At 47.5% G+C, this 14,392-nt stretch overlaps 4 protein-coding genes across 4 annotated transcripts; 2 read left to right on the forward strand and 2 right to left on the reverse strand.

Annotated features, from left to right (window-relative positions):
- Positions 1–86: 86 nt before the first annotated feature.
- Positions 87–1,415, forward strand: PV06_11532 (uncharacterized protein; the record flags this gene model as incomplete). Its single annotated transcript, XM_016413224.1, has 4 exons — positions 87–205; positions 259–313; positions 388–414; positions 468–1,415. Coding segments are annotated over 4 exons (1,090 nt in total), but the record flags the coding sequence as incomplete, so codon positions are not given.
- A 220-nt stretch (positions 1,416–1,635) lies between these two features.
- On the reverse strand, positions 1,636–2,625 carry PV06_11533 (uncharacterized protein; the record flags this gene model as incomplete). The annotated part of the gene is made up of 1 exon (XM_016413225.1): positions 1,636–2,625. One exon carries the CDS (start codon positions 2,623–2,625, stop codon positions 1,636–1,638), a length of 990 nt encoding a protein of 329 aa, XP_016256385.1.
- Positions 2,626–8,497: 5,872 nt separating this feature from the next.
- Positions 8,498–9,063, forward strand: PV06_11534 (uncharacterized protein). The gene has a single exon (XM_016413226.1). It carries the CDS (start codon positions 8,643–8,645, stop codon positions 8,844–8,846), a length of 204 nt encoding a protein of 67 aa, XP_016256386.1. The 5' UTR covers positions 8,498–8,642; the 3' UTR covers positions 8,847–9,063.
- Positions 9,064–9,118: 55 nt separating this feature from the next.
- Positions 9,119–12,139, reverse strand: PV06_11535 (uncharacterized protein; the record flags this gene model as incomplete). Its single annotated transcript, XM_016413227.1, has 1 exon — positions 9,119–12,139. The coding sequence occupies one exon, from the start codon at positions 12,137–12,139 to the stop codon at positions 9,278–9,280; it is 2,862 nt and encodes a 953-aa protein (XP_016256387.1). The 3' UTR covers positions 9,119–9,277.
- Between the last annotated feature and the right edge of the window lie 2,253 nt (positions 12,140–14,392).

The raw sequence follows: 14,392 nt of genomic DNA on the forward strand, positions 1-14,392 counted from the left end.
TCGTATTTGGCCGACGGTTTGTACCCAGCTCATAATCTAGAAGGTGCACTGAAAGACGTTTTCGGCAGTGATGTGGGCATCTTGGACTATTCACATGCAACCGCTATCGGCGCGAAAGTGGGAATACCGGTGACCACGGTACAGGAAACAGAACCCTGCCTCTTCACTAATTATAACGGAATGGGACCGCGGCCGCAGGACTCTGGTACTTTATTTCCCGAGCTGCCAGTATGTGAGCGATTTTTGATGAATGAACAGGTTACCGAATTATTCGGTCGCAGGATGGGAAGAAAAGGATTCGTCTGTGGGAGATGTAAGTGACCATCTTCTATTTTCTTCTGTCACAGGTCTTTAGAAAACGGAAAGATGACTTTGAATGCGTGCAAGAGCAATGTGCGGATCTGCAGCACCGTGGTATGTTGGTGTCCAACCCTCTCCAAATTCTGAACAACTCACAGTGTCACAAGGTATTTTCCAGCGAAGCGCATTCAGGGAGTGGGAAGCTTTCAAGACGGAGCTCTGTGGAGGAATAACCCCGTCGACCTCCCTCTATGGGAAATACCCGTGGTGTGGCCACCGATTCGAAAACCAAATGTTGTCATCTCCCTTGGCACCGGGTCCTCAGGACCACACCTACCAACGTCGCACTCTAGCAGACTGCGTGCAATCTGGAGAGAGGGCTTCCTGTCACGATCCTATAGAGCCTTTTTGGAATTACTCAACGGCCAAAAAATCGCCCAAGCGTTCAAGAATGGACGTCGTACTGAATTAGATGGGCGATACTTTCGATTCAACGTTAAACTGGACAAGGAGGTCGACTTAGATGATACAGTCAAAATGCGCGAGCTGGCAAAAAATGCCAGGGAGCAGTTCTGTCGGTCGGTGGATGTCGACGTTGTCGCGCGTTGTCTCGTTGCGACGCGTTTCTACTTTGAACTCGAGTCGAAGCCGAGGAGAATGAAGGGCAAGTATTCTGGATCCGGCTATATTTTCTGTCGGTTGTCTCGGAAGAGTCCCGGGTTTGGTGAGCTGCTAGGACAGCTGTCCAAACGGGCGGCGAAATTTATAGTGGATGGTCATTGGACCTCTGAATCGATCGACGATCGTTCATTCTTCGACCACGCGGGACACTTTCGCAGAAGAGTCGAATTTGAAACAAAAGACACATTGTCCGTTCTCCTTCAAGAAGGGTCATCGCATCCTCAGCATATCAGTGGATCTCCATACGCAGTGCGTGATCTTATGGACATGCAAGGTCTCAACTGTGATTTTGGCACTCCTGATCATAGGAAGCGAAAAGAGCGTGAGGAGAACGAAGGCGAGGGACAGGCCAGGAAACGTCGTCGAGTACGGTAATATGCCATGAAGGCTCCTAGAGCATCCTCGTTTGGGACAGACTGGAGCTTTTCGTGAGCTGGCGCAGTCCTCGAGTCAAATATACAGACTCGTGCAAGCCTGCAGCGCCTGCTGCGGAAGACGTATAAGGAATGGAGACTGCTGTCCTTAGTCAACCTGAGTATCAATTAGGGTCAGAAATCTGGAAAGTGAGAAGTAACTGCACCTTCTCGGACTATTATGTTATTCGCGTGATGATGGGGAAAGTATGATACTATTGTCGCGCTCTCGACAAGACTGCTACTTTGGGACATGAATAGAGTCTTCCTGCTGATATCTCCAATGCCAGTGTGTCCCGAACAGCTTATACAAAACCCGAGCTTGCTGCTTCTCCTTGAGAGAACCGATCTTTTCTATCTTTTCAAGAAATCGTATAGCTAGACTATGAGCCCGATTGTGATGCCAAATGGTCCCCATTATTTCGCCGAAGTAATCATGTATCTCCCGTTTTCGACTGCCAGTCGCTTTACGCTCTGACCGGCTGGGGGCTAAAATAATGTTCTTTGAATCAACATGGTCTATATCCCTCTGCAAACCTGCGAGATCAGATTGCAAGACGATGGCGATATTGACCAAAGTTTTCAAATGGTCCAACAAGAAGTCAGAGGTCTTCAATGGAATGTGTGCTGTGTCCAATCCCAAAATCGCAAAGCATGGTTCGAGGCCGATGGTTTTGCAACGTATAACCAGGTAATCCTTTAAAATGTAAGAACTGGCGGAACTGAAAAGATGTTCCTCTATGTATGCCATGATTACCTCACGGATGCGTCGAAATACAACCCTGACAATCTCCAGTGGGAGCAGCGAGATCATAAAATCTCTCAGCATGGCGCTTTGGCTCCATACATCTCCGGCGTGGGAGGACATTTGGCCATCCTCCAGAATTGGACCGTTCTCATGGAATATCTTCAAAATCTCGAAGAGCCCGTAGAGGGTGCTATTTTCGGTTGCTGTTCTCAATCTAGAGGTAAATGCTAGACTGTACGAGAGCCAGTATGCCATCGCAACTATCGAGTTCCAGCTTGAGACGCTAGGGAAGAGCTTCTGGACGATATGAGGCGTTTTGGATATGCGAATTCTCTCTTCTTCTGGAAAAGCGCGAAGAAACTCATCGTGTGCCGCGATAAAGACTTTGGGATAAGGATTATCTTGTGCCGTGAATATAGGCACAGTAACCAAGGAAGCATAACATGAGAATTGATTCGGCTTGTAGTTGCTAGTAGCTTCCATTTTCGCGCTGTACAGAATGTATCCTGCAGTACCTATTGTAGCATTTGAATGACGTGTGTACGCTAGATATATATCTACACAATGTAAAAGCGGCGTGTTACTAAAAGCGAGGTCTCGTGGCCTATTTGCACACTGACGCTATGGTGGAAATGGCTCCTCCATGAGATACGAAAGAAATCCGCTACCGAACTAAACGACAATGTGCCACACTAGTTGTTTAAAAAGAAGGAAGAATTGGAAGATGCGTTTAGGGTACGGAGGGTGTCAACTCTAGGGACCAACAGAACCACCCGGTTAGAATCAGATTACTCCAGTCTTCACACGAGCTTCAAGATGCAGTACAGTACTGAACAGCTTCTCCCGAATCTGCCTTCTCCACCTGAAACACATTGCGACTTACTCTCGCAAAATGTCGAAAAATATAGGCAGGCTATGCTATCCCTTTCTGACATTGGTCTTGTCGCTAGGGAGGGTGCGACTAGGACTGCGTTCTGTCTGTTGTACTCGTACTAGAGAAGTCGTTTTCACAATACTGTACCCTATAAATTCTGTCCAAGTCTAGAGTTGTTGAGATCATTTTCCACTATCATTATCTTGAATCCGTGTCTACAAATGCCTGGTTCACGAGCCAGAGATAGGATGGACAATCTGCATTTTCTACAAAGTATCAATCCTTATCACTAGTGAGGTTATTCGCACTGATTAGAGTATAGTGAACTTTGTGGCCGAGAAAAAGGTCAACACGACCATACTGGGGCAGAATGTTTTGGATGAGCAAGCCCAACATCTGAGATCAATGCGGTTGGCGGAAGCCCGATTGAAGTTGATGGTTCGAAATGGCGGACCTCGAAAAGCACTCCAAGAAACTCGCGAGATGATTGCTCTTTTGGAGGGAGATTGCTGCTTTGCCAAAATTTGACTACAAGATCATTACAGATCAGTTCGTCCACTACCTAATTGAAGCTATCGACGTACTTAAGGAGACAGTCGACAGCCTCAGCCACGTGCGACCGCTGCAATTCTTCAATGATAACTCGCAAGCAGTTAACGAGATGACGCACAGAGTGACGTAAAAGTGGACCGCTAGCTATTAACGCAATCATACCCGCTGTTAAAACGGTCAACAGAGAGGCAATCTTTGGCTTGACCGATGGCCGAGGCGACAGCGGCTCGTGGTTGTAGCTAAGATCATCAGCTTGGTAGTATTCCATTTTCTGACCCTTTCTTTGATGTCATCATCAATCTTTCTCAGATTCTAGCAACGAATGCGAGACGGGTTCGAAGACACCTGTATAAGTATGCAGGAAGCCTCAAGAACCGCTAGCCATATATAACAATTAGCGTAGGCTAAAAATAGCCGCCGCTCGAATGATTAGGCACCTACGGGGACTGGTTCATAACGCGATGAAACAGTGAAACAATGGAATATTAAGCTTCTAGGATCCTACAAAAATTCCACAGACCAAGGCAATCGTGGGATGCTAATGGAGTTTGCTGAGAAGAAGCAATAGATATAGTTTGCTTCTGCGCCCTCTCTATTGCTCGACGAATTCTCTGAGTGAGGTGAATACAAAAGAGAAACTTGTTTATTGGATAGCTTCGAACCACATACCGTAGCGAATTGGGTATTTACAAGGAAGATGTGAAACTATAAGTAATCAAAGAACAGTTCTAGATAGTACAGCTAGGAGATGCATTTCAGGTTACTGACATGAAGGGGAAGCTAAGATCGCGCAGAGATATATCCACATTCGTGCGTCCGGATCCGCCTCATGGTAAGTATTTAATACATCACTATGGAAGCATAACTCTGCGTTTTGAATTCCATCGTGATCAGTCCGCCAACAATTACTTTCAAAGTCTTATTCATGACAGTACCTCTCCCCCCATCGAAATTTAAGATGTCAGTATTGAGCTTTGTGAAGTCTGTTCGAAACACGCCTCGTGAAGTATGTAGACGTTCACGCAGACCAGTCTGTCTCAACATCAGGGCTTCCAAGGCATTTTTAATCAGCGCCTGCACACTGGCAATCTTTACAGACTGCTTTCTTTATGGGATAGTAAGATCTCATGCGCAGGCGAATTGGACTAAACCTTACTTACATTACACTGTTTTAGGTTGTGCCGATTTTTCCCTTCATCCTGACACAACGTGCTGGTATTGCCCCTCATGATGGTAAGATCCCAGAAGAAGAAGCTTCAAGGGAAAGCTAATCTAACCTATATGAATAGTAGGAATCTGGACTTCAATCCTCTTAGCTTGTTATTCCGGTGCCTGGCTTCTTGTATCACCATTAGCAGGATGGGTGACGAACTATTTTAGTTCACGCCGTACGACATTCATCTTGGGACTCCTCGCACTAGGATCCGCAACCATCCTTCTTTCTGTCGGTTCGTCTATTGAGGTACTGGTAATTGGTCGAATTTTGCAGGGGATATCAAGTGCTTTTACGTGGACTGCAGGAATTACCTTAGCCATCGAGAGCGTCAAAGAAGACGAGGTGGGAAAGACCACTGGGATCTGCAGTTTGGGGATGACGCTCGCACTTTTTCTCGCTCCTATCATTGGGGGTCTGTTGTTCGATCAAGGCGGATATTTATCGGTGTTTGGCCTTGCGTTCGGCCTCCTCGCGCTCGACGTGATTTGGCGGGTTGCCGTGATCGAACCTGGGACGGCAGCGCTCTGGTTTCAACTTCAAAATCACAAATACTGGACCACCAGTTTCGGGGACAATGGCGCTCCCCAGATCATTCCGTCCCCTCTTCGAATTGACTCTGATATTGAGATGCTCTCGTCCGAAAATGATGCACATATGGTCTACTCCAAAGTCAAAAGTCTCGTCCAAGAAAAGAGAAGGTCGACTTCATTGGGCCCTAGTTCAACACTACAACTATTACGAAGTCGACGTCTTCAAGTTGCCCTAGGGGCGACCTTTGTGGCCACCACGCTGATCGCCTGCTTAGATGCAGTGTTGCCCATATTTGTTCAAGAGACATTTTCTTGGGATGCTCAAGGGGCCGGACTGATTTTCATTCCGGTAGTCTTGCCAACCTTCTTGTCGCCGTACGCAGGAGTATTGACTGACAAATACGGCCCGAAGTGGATTGTGGGATCGGCATTTATCCTGGAATGTCCTGTTTGGGTACTGATGAGACTGGTCTCACGCGCCGGCGTAGTTCACGTCGTTCTATTATCCGCCTTACTTACGCTGCTGGGTGTGGCGTCTACGCTTGCAGGATCACCACTCATGGCAGAAATCACATTCGCGATACAACACCACAACCGTGAACAATCAGGAAGTTCGAAGTCACGAAATGCTACAGCTCAAGCCTATGCACTCTACTCTTTGTCTCTCGCTGGTGGACTACTAGCAGGTCCACTGTGGGGTGGGGTTATCACCAGGGTTTCTGGTTGGAAGACACTGACATGGACATTTGGGCTCTTCAGTGGCCTGACTATTGTACCTACAGTCTATTTTACAGGCGGTAGATTCAGTTTGCGAGAACCAGGGACGGAGCTAGGCTCGATTGGCCCGAAAAGACGACAATGAGGTTCTGATATGCGCTCCTGGGGCCCGAGTGGGAAATCCGAATGTAAATGGCTTACGGAGACGTATAATGAGTTATCTGGCCTCCAGAGTATTTGTCGTCGGAACAAATCAATTGAGTATCTACAATATTATAATTCTTCTCTATGGTCTACAAAATCCAATATCTCGAGCGACTAATCTTACACGCTAAATAGAGCTAGGGAGAAGTCTCAGACGGGCTTAGAGCAAAACAAATTCGTTAGGATAAGTATCAAGTGTAGTTTATATCAAGTGATCGCCCTAAGCGGGAGATGATTGCCCACACGCAAGGCCGTGTGCGGAAGATAGATTCAGAGGCAAAAGATTTGAAATTGAGAATCTTTTCAAAGTTAGACACATAATGAGTATATCTAAGGCGGACGACGGGTTCCCACCTCCACGTGGTGTCCGCTAAGAACTCTCAGAAACAGTCTAACTGTCTCTAAGTTCCAGAAGGAGCTGAACAACACGATACATCTCTCATAAATAACGCGTTAAAGTCTTAAAAATCACTCTTCACATCTTACAAAACACTTAATAGACTATTAATTAAGAAGTATTAATAAGTAAGTCTCGCACACTATATATACTTTCTATATTGTTTATCTACACTTTATCTAGCGCACTCCTCACTACTAACTATCGCACTAAGGTTAACTAAGCGCTTAATAGAGCTTCTTAGTGACAGTAATTTAGGTAACTAAGCAAAACGCGAATTAAATAAATGTTATAGATTAAGTTCTATTAGTCGCGTTCATAGTACAACTATACACTAACGCAGATAAGTTGTTTATTAATAAACAGAAATATAGAAGAGTTTGAGAAGACTTCGATATGTACGTAAATACAGCATAGATATTATGATTGTTTAGTAGAGGTATCCTACTCATAGTCGAACGCTGCATAGCTGACACTTAATTAGCGGCTAGAACAGTCTATGATGTAATTAATTAATTGTGGTTTCTATTAGGAACGGGATAAAGTGTAGCTAAGATGGCGTACTGTATCAGACTAAGTTTTGTGGCCAACATGTTACGGGCGATAGCTGTACCACAGTATGTCTCGTCTAAAGTTCTGATCCGATACTCGATTCAAATATCTTCTCCTTGCTCCTTTACAATCAACGAAATGGTTTCCCAGCGTTTTTTGTCCTCGTAGATTACACCATTAATCTACTAGAGCCCTTGGGCAGGTCAGGAATGGCGAATCAGCATAGAAACGAAACGCATCCGTCAGAGACTGAAAGTATATTAGCGTCACCGAACTGAATCCGGCGTTGCTGACCTGTCTAATCTAAAGCTCCAAGAATCCAGAGTTGCTCGATTCCCCCATCGTTGCCATGTATCTTCGATGATCATAAAAATAAGGGGCAACAGTGTCATAGCTTTGTGGACCTAGAGAGGGTCTTTGGCCTTGAAAGCGTTCCAAAACAGTATTTTCAATCACTAGCTGAGGTTCTGGACAGTAGCCTAAGAGCAACGCCACGTAAGACCCTCATTGTTCGCATTAGGAAGCTGTCTTCACGGACTAATATAATTTCAGAGCACTTAGTTGCGAAGAAGGACGTCCTTTGTGAAACTGACCAGGACTTCACCGTGGGGGTGGCCCAAGAGAGGCGAATGGTGAAAGCCAGCCAGCCTCGTGTAATTCAAATTCCTAAGAAAAAATCTACAAGTGTGTCACAATACTGTAACTCCTTCACAGAGATGACAAGTTCAACCTGATAATACTCTTTCTCGAAAGGACATGAAGAAACTTCAGGAATGAAACGAAAAGTTTTCTCATTAAGGTCCTCGCCCTTCTGGCTCTAAAGTATAACAAGCGACATTATCTGTGGTGCTATGCAGGACTGCTGTAACGAAAGTCAAATAGAAGGTGGGCAATTCTGGGAGCATACTGTACCGTACAACATGTTTCAGAGGACGAACGTTCTGGGCAATCAACGTCCTTTTCTCGATCAATTTTGGGCCTAGGGAGATGTATTTTCAAGAAAGGGGATTGGAGAACATGACGTACGCAGCCAATTCTGAAGACCTTCCATGCCGTTCTATTCCCGCCTAAATCGTCAGGTCAGCTGCGACCACGTACAATCGTGGGAAGGTCGCGCAAGAAATCCTATAAATCTAGAAACGCGATTATCCTTGTATAGTATCAAGACACCCCAACGGAGACATGGTAAAGATCAAGGCACAAGCTTTTCAGCAGCGTCATAGCGCCGCAAGTTCAACCATCGAAACGGAAGCGAGGAGGGCATGTGATAGTGTTTCATCACATCGGACACCAAGCCCGGTTTAGAGTCGTGGCATTCCGAGTGCCTTCTAGCACATCGTGAATTGCACGGTCGTCTACAGTATCTGGTGAAGGTTCGCCCGGTTTGGCAGTCCGCTTCCTCTGTTCCCCGAGGCTGAAGCAGAATACTGGAACAAATACCCGATCGAGCAACGCAACATGAATACCAAAGGCAACTTCACAGAAAGTCCGCGTGACCAGAAGACTGAAGCGTTTCTACAAAGAAACTGCATTCTATCGCCACCGCTAGCAGAAGTCGATTCTCCTTGTGAACCTCCTTCTCCTATGGAACCCGCACATGATGATTGCGGCAACTCTTTTGAAGATGTATATACACCAGAAGACGACATGTTCGGAAAATGATAGTGATTCTACCCAGGGAGAAGCGGTAGAGATCCAGAACCCCGATGGTGGGATCAACAGCGAGAATTGAGGTCGTGCTGCAACGTCACGGAACGGAAACCCCGCTGGACGGGAGGCATATACGCTTACAGACTCTTCTTCTCATTTTGCGCAGGTCTTGCAAGTACCCAAACTTTGATCACTAGATCCTTGCATAGATTTATGTTATGATTTTGTCCTACAATGCGAATCAAATTTCCTGTATATTCCAGTGTGGCTGGAATATTCTCTAGACTCTAAGGATCCCGACGCCTTCTGTTCAACTGAGGTCTTCGAACTAGGCAGCAGCAAGGCCCTCTGTAAGCTGCGTATGCTGGCTCATAACGCTATACTCTTGCACAGTTCCCGGAAATATTTTCCAAGCATTTCGCGGTTGTGTTCAAAGCTCACGATCACGTGCTCATAACTACATCAAAGTAGTTATGATCACGTGACTTTCGAAGTGTGCATTTCGGGCAGGGACATGGCTTTTCCCCCCAGTAGCCTCGACCGTAGTTAAAGGTCAGTTCTTGCCCATCGCGGATATCGCTCCGGGCCCGGACCACTAGCTCAAACCTACCAGAAATGACCATTCCCGACACTTCAACCGTGGGCTCACAATCACAATTCATCAGCCGAAAGATGTTCCCTCTATCCTCACTGTTGATAAGTGCTACATGCACGGGCTTTGTCTCATCGAGATCATGCCTCAAAACCTCAATACATCTTCCATTGCGGCATGCCTTCGGAGGCGTAAGAACCCCCGTGAATTTTCCGAGAAGATCCCCTTTCTTGTAGGCGACCTGACCTGCGTCCCTGGCAACAGCTTGCAACCCTCGGCCTTTGCCCTCGTACATCCGAATTCGCGGCGGTGTTTCGAGACTAATGTTGGTACATCCACATTGACTTTCGTTACACAGTTCACACTGTGTTCTGGCAGACGGAGACACCGAAGTCGGGTCGTCGCACGGCCAATATACGTCGGTGGGCCAACGGTTAGGCTTCGGCCATTTTGGGTACGCATCTTTGTCATATATGTTCACGTCCGTTGACGGAAACATTCTCAGAGAAGCGAGCAAATCTTTGTCAGAGAGTTTGTCCACGGGTACGCTCGTGTTTTCCCACATATAATCGACGTCATCGGCGGAATGTTCCAGCAGTGATTTCTCCAATAGATTTCCTGCAGTACACAGCGTGGCGATGCGTTCTGGATTGAGTTGGTCTTTCAGGGCGATGAGTTCATCTTTTGACAGAGAAATCCAGTCTTCTGAGGAAAACTGAAAAGAATGGGGTTGAAACAGAAGAAAACCTAGGATACCCGGTAAAACCTCCTGGTACCTTTGCCACCCTCGGCCCCGGTCTCTATGGTGGGAATACTGACGGGAGCTCATTCCTGTGCCGTGGAGAATCTTTTCAATCTTACCTTTAGCAAGTCGATGCCGGCTTCCCATGTACTTCGTTGCATCCTGAGCAAGGCGAGCTTGAAACAAGCGAGTTAGAAATTGATGATACTTTGTCTTGTTCGATGCTTTGTGGAGGGCGTTTAGAATCGAATCCCCACCATCCTTTTGGTTTGTTCGCAACACTGTAGGATCAATTAGGCGGCGACCGCGGATAATCTCTACGAATTGTAGGATTGCGTCTCTGCTGTGTATGGCCTCCACCAAGTGTGAAATAAGGCGCCTGGAAAGATCGCCATGAGCGACTGTTGCAGACGGCGCCACGCAGACCCGCTTTGGCCGCCTTTCTAACAGGGTTGGGTCATTCTGGGACCTTTTTGGCAGGCCACCATCAACCGCAGGCTTTGCCGCGGGCTCCCTGGTGCGCGTAACGGCATGTTGGCGTCTCGATGATGTTATCGGTTGGTTGCTTTGTGCAAGATCTTCCCATTGCTCGCGTTGTGGGGTGTCCGCATCGCGGAACTCGAGCGACGCGTTCGGAATAGGAAAGCCATCGCATTCCGAGCCACATTCAGCATAGCCATTGATGCTCCAATTGGGAGGGGCATAGTTGACGGCTTCAGCGACTTTGGGCCCAGCAGTGCCACCTCCGTGGTAGGCATCTCCCCACACCACCACCACCTCTTTCGGACGTTGGACAAATGAGACAAACGAAGCCCCTATGGCTTCTAGATCCGAATGGCGCATCCAAAGAGACGCGTGGCGTACCTTCTGTGCGCATGTTCCTGTGACTTGATCTTCGATAAGATAGCCGTCACTCGGGGCTACCACGTTCCATAATGTCGCTGAACCGCTGTGCATAGCGTTGAGGGACACCAAAATCCCGTCCTCAATGTGAGTGGCGAAGAACGAGCCGTACTCACTGGCAATATACCCGTATGGCCAGTGGACGCCGGGGGTTTGTTCTCTGGTTCGCTCCAACTGGTTATCCTTCACAGGCCAAATCGGCGACTCCTTAGGCAAGCCAAGGCGACGGCGGTCCTCTGCTGTTCGCGCAGGAATATCTGTACAGTAACGTATTCTACTCATGGTTTCAGGATCCATAAGGCGCTGTTCCAAAATCTCGGCTAGTTTGGCTGGCTCTGCAGGTTGTGCCTCGAGATTACCGGCCTTGAGTGTCTCCATTTGCTCGGTTCTGGATATGCGTTGAAGCCCCTTGGAATCAAAATAAGGAGAGAATCTCGACACCTTCATGATATCATTGCTGACAGCCGGGGTAGCTAAGTCAAGATCATTGGGCAGTCGGTATTTAAAGACTCCTGTTTCACGAGCCCCCAGTTTTTGAGCCTCCGAGAGTAGCAACGGTATGTCACGATATTGAGAGCTGGAGGGAGCGAGAACAACGACACCATCCTCAATGCTGTAAGGAATGAAGCTGGAGAACTGACAAGATCTGGTACCTTTTGCTGCAACGGGAGTATCGACCGGACCTAGAAAGGTTTGTAGTGTCTGACCATCATTAGTAGCCAGAGTGGTGGGAACATGGCCGCTGTTGTTCTGAACTGAATGATGCTCTTCAACCAATTCCGGACGATTCTCCTCAGGAGACGGCTGACTGTTGGATTCGTCGCCATCGTATAGGCCGGGATGTTTTTGAAGCCTTTCCTCAACATTATGAATACTAGTTGAGCATTTGTCCAAGAGAAGTCTTATGGTGGACGCCCACTTCGGTTCCTCCCGAGAAGGTTCGCCACCCCGGAAGTGTTTGGCGTCTTTGCGCCCAGTTCTGGGGAGTCTGATGTGTGATTCAACGGTTGACTTCAGCTCTCCGATCGTCTGCTTTATTACCGCTATTTCTTTGGCAATGCCTGACATTTTTAGAGATTTGAGGGTTGATGGGTTCGAATCGATGCTGAAAAAGGGTTATTTGACTTGTTGACAGCTTGGCGTGCACGGGCCTGTTGCTGGGAAGGTTTATACTCTGGAGGGTTAGCGGAGTTTCATGTGTTAAGTGCCGGCGGCTGCCTGTGATATGCTATTGGTGGTAGCCTGCATGTCTCAAAGGGAGAAATCAGGGCAAATAAAACTCACCTTGGCCGATTACTGCATAGCTAGATTGCCAAAATACATTCTAATTGGTCTTTCTGTGCCGGCCCGTCATCCTGGTGTAGGCGTATCGCCCAAGTTCACATGCCAAGATCGTGCGACTCGGGTTGCGCCTCAGAATCGTGGACGAGCCTAAAAGTCTTGGATATTCCAATACAGTACCATCGGTGTCATAATGTTTAACATCCATTACTATGAGGCGCCCGCTAAGCTCTGCTGCCACGAGTAGCGGTTAGAACTAGCTTAGAAGGTCGCTGAATTGTTTTTGGTGACCTTCCGACTGACCACCTTTCGTACTTGAATACTTATCAGTGCTATACAGTACTGTGGTATGTAGCTAACCTGCATTAGTTTCCACAAGTGACCTGAGCAAGGCCCAGGTGAGGTTTCAGGGCTGCAGCTAGCTCCAGCTACAGGGAGGAGTAAAGGCACTCACCTGCCTTAGGTCGGTTGTTATACAGTGTGGTGAGAGTGTCCGAACTCTAGCTCTCCTCCGTATCATGCAGTATACTGTAGCATGGTGAGACAAGCTAGATCTTGATGTGGCCTCCCGGCTCAGACTCCGCCGCCAGCGAAGGTCGTGACTACCGTTCGACGGGGATGAACTTTACTCCCCGCGACAGTCTACTATAACCTCGGGTGAAACTACAGCACTTTCATTAGCAATCGGGCATGTCAAATGTAGAGAAGTCACTTCCTCACATTCATCAATAGCCCATGGCTTCCAGTGGTCTGAGGTTGGTGTCGTGGCATACCTTCAGAAGTGTTGGTAGACTCTGATGCCACCTAGAATGCAGTATACCAGTACTGTGAGTGCAAAACTGTGCAATATCTCAACGTATGGGCTTTCGAGAGATTGCATCTTGCTCCACAGTATACAAGAAAGAATATGTCTCCTTTTCTTGGGGACACCATCATTCGGCATCTAGAGGCGAGAATACCACGTAAACTAGAAAAGATAGAGCAGCTGATATCATGCCCGAAGCACCACGCGGGTATGCCCTACGACGCAGATGCATGTCCTTGTCAGGCGAAGGAATTTTGGAGGCTCGACCACCTCGACGAATCCGTCCACAAGCTCAGGAATAGGCGCTGCTCAATATGTTGGTGGTACATATGGTATCAAGTATCCTCAACAAAGATTCCGTGGTTTCCCAAAGAAAGCATTGAATGCTGGTCGCAAGTAGGTCAGCCCATTACGGCGTGGCAGAGATTCGGCGTTGCGAAGAGAAACCCCGACGAAAGCACCCGCCATAGAAGAGGATACATCTACTACAAAAATTCGCGGGAGGTACCCACTCGACGGGCTGCAGCCGTCACTACTCCGTGATTGGAATAGGAAGTTTGCAGGTGATCTCTGGCTCACGGCATCGGGGTGTCATTTTCTCCGGGGTGTGAGTGGCTTGGTAAATCTGGAACTTGTTGAACAATAGGTGGTTGGTGGCGCAAGTGTTAGACCTGTATACAGAGAAGCATTCCTGTCTTCATAAGCGCTTCTTGACCTGCGCGACAGCCAGACGACTTCTTTCTAGGCAGGAAACTATGTTGGTCGTGAAGTATCTGGCGGAAACTTCGCGCGGGAGGGTAGTGGCCAGGAACTAAGTTCGCCTACAATAGGAAGCCATGACAAAGTGGAGCCAAGAAATTCCAATAGGAACTCGATCCGTAGCCGCGATCTTCCCGCCCGCCCGTGAAGCAATAACCGCCGACTATAATAAGTATCGTTCTGCTAGCCATACAGTAACACTGGTTCTTGACGCGCTCCAAAATCACGCTTTAAGGATAGTGAGCAAGACTTACCGAACTCTGAAAGCACGCGCTGCCAGCTAGACAACAGATCGATGTGTCATCATTGCTGCTCGAAACTTAACATTATCGCCTTCGATATTGGGTGGATTCATTGTACAGCTTTGAGCAGGCTCTCCAGAGAAGAAGACAACTTCTGTTTGAGAGGTGCTTTGATCCTGGGAAGGAGACGTGTAGCAGTACATCTTCTTAAACTTAATTGGAATGATTTAGTGT

The sequence above is a fragment of the Exophiala oligosperma genome (assembly GCF_000835515.1).
Source record: "Exophiala oligosperma strain CBS 72588 unplaced genomic scaffold supercont1.39, whole genome shotgun sequence".
Classification (NCBI taxonomy): Eukaryota; Fungi; Ascomycota; class Eurotiomycetes; order Chaetothyriales; family Herpotrichiellaceae; genus Exophiala; species Exophiala oligosperma.